Source organism: Chenopodium quinoa, unplaced genomic scaffold (genome assembly GCF_001683475.1).
Source record: "Chenopodium quinoa cultivar QQ74 unplaced genomic scaffold, ASM168347v1, whole genome shotgun sequence".
Taxonomy (NCBI): Eukaryota; Viridiplantae; Streptophyta; class Magnoliopsida; order Caryophyllales; family Amaranthaceae; genus Chenopodium; species Chenopodium quinoa.
The window spans coordinates 80,041-87,758 of NW_018744137.1; the positions used below are offsets into that span (position 1 = coordinate 80,041).

A 7,718-nucleotide genomic window follows, 5' to 3' on the forward strand; every position below is an offset into this window, starting at 1 on the left:
ATATATATATATATATTTTAAAAGTATGTGTTATAAAATTTCAATCCTATGCTTTAATTATATACATTTTTTTATAAAAAAGTTAAAATATCAATTATTTATATGCATATGATCGGTGTTAGTGGACCAACTCAACTAAAGCTTAAACTAATGGTTAAGGCCAAATAATATGTTTTATACTCTGTTACTTCCCTTCACATGAGAACCCTTTGGGCATGAAATGTGGATACATCATGGGCCTTCCGCATACCTTACAATTAGTGGTTCGCACATCCGGGTGTACCATGTGCATGGTACACCCGAATTAAAGCAAAAAGAAAATAATATATAATTATAAAGAACATAATGAATTTATAAAAAGAACATATCACTGAAATATAAGGAAAATTTGCAAATTGCAGCAATTTAAAGTTCGTATTTTGCAAATTGCAGCCAATTAAATTTTTTTTTGCTAATTGCAGCCCAAAAGTTCGTATAAATTGTAATTGTAAATTGCAGTCCGATTCAATTTTTTCACCGGTTTACATGTAGAAAAATATTCGGTTAAGGTTTTAGGGGGCACTTTAGCCCTTAGGGACCCGAATTGAGCTCGGAATTAGTAAAAAAATAACGTAAGTTGTCTCATATTTTACAGTTTCCCACAAATCAATACATTTTTGTTACGCAAAACGAGATACTTGCGTTATTTTTTTCCTAATACCGAGCTCATTTCGGGTCCTTGAGGGCTAAAATGACCCCTAAAACCTTAACCGAAGATTTTTCAACATGTAAACCGATGAAAAAATTAAATCGGACTGCAATTTACAATTTATACGAACTTTTGGGCTGCAATTTGCAAAAAAAAAATTAAATGGCTGCAATTGCAAAATACGAACTTTAAATGGTTGCAATTTGCAAATTTTCCGAAATATAAAGAGCAGTATTTTTTGAGGAATGAACAAATTTTAAAAATGGTAAAAGATAATTATTAATTGAGTTTTACCAATAATTTAATGTCATCATTTCAAAATATTCACATCGAAAATTTATCTATTTAAAATTAATTTCACACAAATATAATTCAAAATTTCATTTTTAAATTTCAAAAATTCAAAATTCAAAATATAAGAACATACTATATAAGTAAATAGAACCTAATTTGTATTATACACCCAAAGAACATGATTATTTATATATCTTAAAGAACATTGTTTGTAATATAATGAACATATAGTTTAGACTCAAACAACATATTGATCAAACCCAAAAAAATATATTTCATTGCAATTATAAAATGATAAAAGAACATTCATTAGAGTGCAATGTGAAGAACATCATACATCTTCAACTTTTGAAAATAACACCAAAACAGAAAATAAGTAAAAAAAAATATCAAAAATATTTTTCTCTCAACAACGAATTTGTCAATTACATCTTTCAATTAAATAATTCACCGAAACTATAAAATCAACTCTACAATAAACATTAAATCACTTTGAAATTTAAAATTTACCATGATTTCTCTCTCTAGAAACTCAATTTCTCTCTCTTAACATAAAAAAAAAAGAAATTTTGTTTATCAAAAATAATATGGAATGCAAATAATAAAAAATAACTCCATAAATCAAGGATTACAATTAACAAATCAATCCCTAAATCAAGGAGATAATCCTTTTGATTTTTTTTTTCTTTTTGGGTTGTGTACTTTGTATTTGTACACAATGTTCTTTTCACATTTTTATAACTCTTGTATTTTGACCGAGTGTACCATGCTCATGGTACATCCGGGTGTATGATGAAATTTTCAATGCCCTACGCGATATATTCCACCTGAAAGTGGAGGGGGATGAGATTTGAATTTGTTATCTTTGTGTCACACTAGCTCCGATACCAAATTAGAGTACCAATTCAACCAAAAGTTTAAGCTAGTGATTGAGACCCATATATTAGTACAAAGTACATTCGAGTTGAGTGTACTTGGATATATAAGGTCCTGCTCAAATTTCGCTCCTTGCTTAATTGACATGAAAATTCATGGAAAATTCATAAAAAAAAATGAGATATTATAGCTAGTACATGCTATTTGGTTGCCAAATTGACTACATGAGAAATCACTTGTCCTAAAAAAGTTCCACCTCCCAAAAAATGGTGGAAAATGCTTAATTAGGTAAATTAGCTCCTCCTAGTGGAGTAATTATGTTGGATAATCTCACTTCTTAGAATATAATTTAATATTTAATTATTGGTATAATGATAAGGAGAGAACCTTCCAACCTTGATATTGGGTTCAATAATACCCATTAGATATACTCTAAGAGTTAAAGATTCCCTTACATTCCATCTTCCTGACTCTCAAAGTGTTTAATATACTTAAGTTGGGACGAGTTGACTTCTAAAAGGTTTAAATACATAAGTCAAGGCTCTATTATCGTCCATGAAAAAAGTAATAATAACAATAGTACATTGAATATCACGTACACTTAATATGAATAGTAAGATCTTTAAGGAATAGAGAGAAGAGTAAATAAATTTCAAGTCTTAGCCATAAAATTATATCAAATGGCAATACTCCGTACATATAGTATGATATATAGATAACAGTACTCCTACCACTTAATCGAGAATACACACAAGTACAAACACAAGCAAATGGTCAATGAGACAAAGATAATAATTGTAATTTACAAACCAATTACACCAAGCTTATCGTTTAATCTCGAAACAACTCCTGTCGAGGTCGAAATAGATAACGAGAACGAAATGTAGAACGGTATGCATCAACCAAAAGCGGGAGATGCTGCAGAATATAGAAGCTGCCAGTCATCCACGCGAGTACAGCTATAGTAATCGCTAGTGATCGAGGTGGGAAGATGATGGCAATGGTTGCGGTGAAGGCTAATAACATTGTCATTATTGAGAAGAAAAGTAACGCAAGTCCAATAATTAATTTTAGAGGCAACGACACAAGAAAATCCTCCTCCGCATACCTTGAAGTTAGGATTGCGAGGAATGACAAGATTGAAGCCGTTGCAGCCACCAAAGAAAAGGCGTTCGAAATGACAAACATCCAAAATAATTTTTTGTTTTCATGACTTGGTGGTTGGAAGACTGCTTGGAAGATTACTGCTGCGACTAGTGTTGCAACAACCATACACGAAGTGGCCGTGTCGCGCATCCATCTTTCTCCGTCTCTCCTAAGCGACCTATGCTCCTGGGTGAACAATGCTCGTGGTGTTGCTTTCCGTTTCTTTGGTTTTTGTGGATTGTTTTTCATACCAGCATACTCGCGCTGTACAATCTCTTCAACTGCCTGTAATTGACACGTGTCATTTTTTTTATTTCTTTTTGATATAATTAATTAGATAAGACGGATAAAAGTAGAAATTATAATCGAGATGAGACAGAGGAAAGAAAAATAAACTTATGTTTAATCCATTGAAAAACCAACTACATAGCAACATGTATATATAACGCAAAGATAAAAACAAATTAAGCTAGAAGTTATGAAGATGATCCATAATCATTAGATCATGCTTAACTTTAACCCACTAAACCCATCCACTATTTTTTTTGACACCACTAACACAAACTAATCCCTTTTCAAGCTCCTAAAATTGAGACGCTAACCACTAGCATATTCGATATTCCTATACTTTAGAAGTTAACTAACCACTAACAATTTAAAGCAAATCTATTAACTATTATTAAAACAAAACATTGTTGACATCATCATCCCTTAAATTATCCTACGTGTTACTTTCTCATTAAAAAGTTTCCCTCCATTTCTGTTGAAGATGTCATTAATTATTATTTTAATTTTTTTAAAACAATTATTATTTTAATCTACACTATACAATTTTGAAAAATAAAAAATTGCCACTCCATGATAACAAAATTATTTCATATACATGATAACAAAATTGTTTCATATGCATAATACAGAGTAACAAAATTATTTAAATCGTGCAACGCACGAGTCTAATCTAGTATTCCGATTAGAATGACTCAAAAAATCTATAAACATAGTTAACACGTTATGAAGACAACACTACGGCTAGATCGACTAGACATACTTCAATGAACTTGAGGCTTAAAAACATTTACCTGAAACCATAAGAGCTCACGCTGCATTTGTAGAGCAGCACCCGAAACAACATCGAGTCTATCAGAACTAGGCAAAGTGGCTGCTAGATGAAGAATATTATTACCATTGGTATGATTCATATAAGCTGCTAGCAAATGGTTGATTCCTTCAATTTCATGAATATGACTGAAGATTTTTTCTTGACGGCATTGGACAGCAGCATGAAATATGGTTCGATTTTCTTCATCCGTTTCCCATATTAGATCAGGGTAATGGCGAATTAGCGTGGCAACGAACTCATAGTTGCCTAATTCTATTGCGGCGAACAGAAATTCAGGTTGAGGTTGAGAGAGGATCTCGGATATAGTCTCCTCGGGTTGTTTTATTACTATTTTCCAAAGACGCTCCACTAGTTTAAGCTTAGCTTCATCTTCTTGTTGCTTCCCCCATAAGTAATTCGTAACTATTATAAAACGATTATTAATTATACATCTACTTATAGTACTAAATCAAGATAGTTCACACGTAAAATAGTAAAAGTACCAATAATTAAACTAAAGCAAATCCAAATCCTCTATCTCACAATTTGTGTACTAATGTGTCTCTTTAATCTATTGGATGATAATAATGTCGTAAATCAACCAATAGAATGAAAGGACATACAAATGGTACACAAATTGTGACGTAGTAGAATTATACTCACCAAAAACCTACCAAAGTTGAAACATTGTCTCCAACTGTTAAGTCGACCTGGTCCATTTTTTCGAGGTTTTCGAGCTAATACATGTAATGGGGTCTCTCCATTTCCATTTCGAACAATAGCTAGTTTTTCATCCTTGCCAAGGATTTCCAAAGCCACATCTACATCCCATAAATATAATTAGTAATGTACACTTATTAGAAAGTTGTGTGGAATCTACATACATAAATGAACTTCCATAATTTATTTGAGTGTAATGAAAGCTAATATTACCATACAAATCTGTATTGATGGCACTTATAAGTAGATCAATGCGATCATCTTCAGACAAATCATCAAAGCAATAAGGGCTTAGATGCCTAACCATCGCGCCATGGCCTAATAAAGCAGCAATTAAAACGGGTTTCATGTCATGACTCCCAGGGATGTTCGGCAGCTTGGGGTTTATACCCTGCATTTCCTGCACAATCTCAAGCACACCGGATGCAGCAGCCAAACAAAACGCGGTATTATCTAAATTGTTGCGCAGCTCCAATTGTTCAGCAGTTGGACAAGCGTGTGCTAATAATTCTTTCACAAAATTATAACGCCCTCCAGCTGCTGCTATGTGCAAGGCAGTATCACCCTTTCTTGATATTTTCTCCATGAAACAATTAGGGTGTATGTTGTGGATTTCTTTTGCAACTTCCCAATCACCACATAAGGCGGCTTTATATAAATGTACACGATAGTCCTCGGAATCATGTAGCCCAATATGCTTTGTAACATGAATCCCCTTATCTAGCCAAGCCAAGAAAAACTATAATTCAAAATCGGTTTATATATGTTGAAGAAGGTTTTTTTTTAAGTACACCTTCTAGGCTTGTATCGATTTTGGCACCGTGTTAGATGAACAAGTTATGGATGTCAAAAGTTAAGTGTATGAATAGTAAATTACTAAATTTAGCCTTTAAATATAAGAAAAAAGTTTATCCAATTTCACAAAGCTATATTGAGACCTTCTCTTATACTTGTAGACTAGTAGTACTTTGTTCCCTTTAACGATATATAGTAGGATTTTTTTTTTTTTTCTCTTGAAAAATAGAATTTTATTTCTTGACCAATAATAATATGTGGGCATTAATTAGACGTTTTTTTAAAAAAAAAATTATTATTTAATGTAACAAATTCATCATTAATTACAATCAATTTACAACTTCCAAAGATCAGTTTTGGTAATCTATCCTCTAGACTACATATACTACTCTAGTACCTCTATGTTCTGTACTAAACTTCTATTCAGATGAATTAATCTATATTTCAATCATTCAATCAGGAAGTTAAACGAGGATAGCAAAAATTTCATCACGAGATTAATCTTAATGGAGAATAAGGGAAACAAATAGCTTCTTCATAACTATCGAGTGAACCAAATTATACATAGAGATTACACCACGCGTGTAAGTGTACAAACTATCAGATGTTTGATACATACCAGAATTTTGAAGTAGAACAGGTTGATTAATATGCCCAAATTCAACAGCTATTTGATCTGGTCGCGCCATTTAAAGATAATCGAGCTTAAAATTTAGTATTTGGACCGCCTTTTTATTAGCAGAAAACTATCAATTGGAATGAAATCTCATAGATTAGGTTCAGCTAATACTTATTCGTTATAATTAGTACAAATTTAACATATGCTAATCAAAGTGCACCTAAAAGCTATAGTCCTTTGGCAGATAGCAATTACCAGGATGCATGGGTTAATGACACTTTATAATATTTTTACGTAACCATTCCCCTTTGCTCTACTATATAGTCTTTGTTTACATATAATTATAGCTTAATATGCCATATGGACACGCCATTTCTGTAAAATAATCCCTCCGTGATCAAACATGTACTACATCATTTTACCTTGTTAACTATTCATATATTAAAGGCAAAATTGTCCGCAATTCCTTGTAGTAAGGCTTAGGTACACTGAGCACTCTGAACTTTGCGTAGTAGTCAAAACACCACCAACTATAGTATTAGGTGCGATGCGTGCCTTAAATGAAAATTTTCAGTCATTTATTTAACCGGAGTAGGTAAATCTTCACTCTAAAAAATAATTTAAAATAATACTCCCTCCGTTTTTAAATAGTTGCTCCATTTCTAAATGCGCGGATTTTTAGGAGAAATTGGAGAAAGTAATAACATATGGAGGTAGTAGGGTAGGTGAAAAAAATGTAAAAAGCAAAAACAGTGGAGAGAATTGAAGGAGAGAGAATATGAAATTGATAAAATATGGTTTATGGTAGGTCCACTAGGTAAGAGAAACTAATTAAATATTGTTAAAGATTTCCAAATAAGAATATGGACCAAGTATTTAAAAACAGCTGGAAAAGGAAAGTGGATCAAGTAATTAAAAACAAGGGAGTAGTGAATAATTCTCATCCACTTGCACGAGCGGATTCACCTCCTCCGGTTAAATAAGTGGCCAGATTTTTTCATTTAAGGCATGCGTCACACCTAACACTATATATAGTTGGTGGTGTTTTGGCTACTACGCAAAGTTCAGGGTGCTCGGTGCACCTAAGCCATACTTCATAGTGTTGCAGCCAATTTTACCTATATTAAATTTGACTTGGCTTTTCTAATACCAACAATATTATTATGTACAGTTGTTGAGCTTATGAACAACCCACGTGTGAGCATTCTCTTGTCCCACACTAAAAAGACTATAAAGGGGGAGTGTAGTGGTAATGGAATCCCACATCGAAAAAATTCAAAAGTTACCACCACTATATAAAGCTGAGGGGCTACTCGCCTCATTGCCATATGATTTTGAAGTGGAACCTCCTTGGTCTTGTAAATATGGTGGATTAGCACTCTCCCGTGACGGGTGCGGCCCAAACCTGTATTTGATAACTGTATTCGATTATTAACAATATATATTATCATCATATAAAATATCAACTTTATATACTAATA

At 32.6% G+C, this 7,718-nt stretch overlaps 1 protein-coding gene across 1 annotated transcript; it reads right to left on the bottom strand.

Moving 5' to 3' along the window:
• Positions 1 to 2,495: 2,495 nt before the first annotated feature.
• On the bottom strand, positions 2,496 to 6,359 carry LOC110692909. The gene is made up of 5 exons (XM_021869982.1): positions 6,238 to 6,359; positions 5,037 to 5,543; positions 4,778 to 4,924; positions 4,084 to 4,526; positions 2,496 to 3,289 (listed from the first exon to the last, which is right to left on the bottom strand). The coding sequence occupies exons 1-5, from the start codon at positions 6,305 to 6,307 to the stop codon at positions 2,690 to 2,692; spliced, it is 1,767 nt and encodes a 588-aa protein (XP_021725674.1). The 5' UTR covers positions 6,308 to 6,359; the 3' UTR covers positions 2,496 to 2,689.
• Between the last annotated feature and the right edge of the window lie 1,359 nt (positions 6,360 to 7,718).

Bases quoted from the DNA above. Each gene is read 5' to 3' on its own strand.
- LOC110692909 (XM_021869982.1), bottom strand. From the start codon at position 6,307: ATGGCGCGACCAGATCAAATAGCTGTTGAATTTGGGCATATTAATCAA. The intron at 4,527-4,777 runs GTAGGTTTTTGG...GTTTTATAATAG, and splicing joins GAGACAATGTTTCAACTTTG to TTACGAATTACTTATGGGGG. The intron at 3,290-4,083 runs GTAAATGTTTTT...TGTCAATTACAG, and splicing joins GTGAGCTCTTATGGTTTCAG to GCAGTTGAAGAGATTGTACA.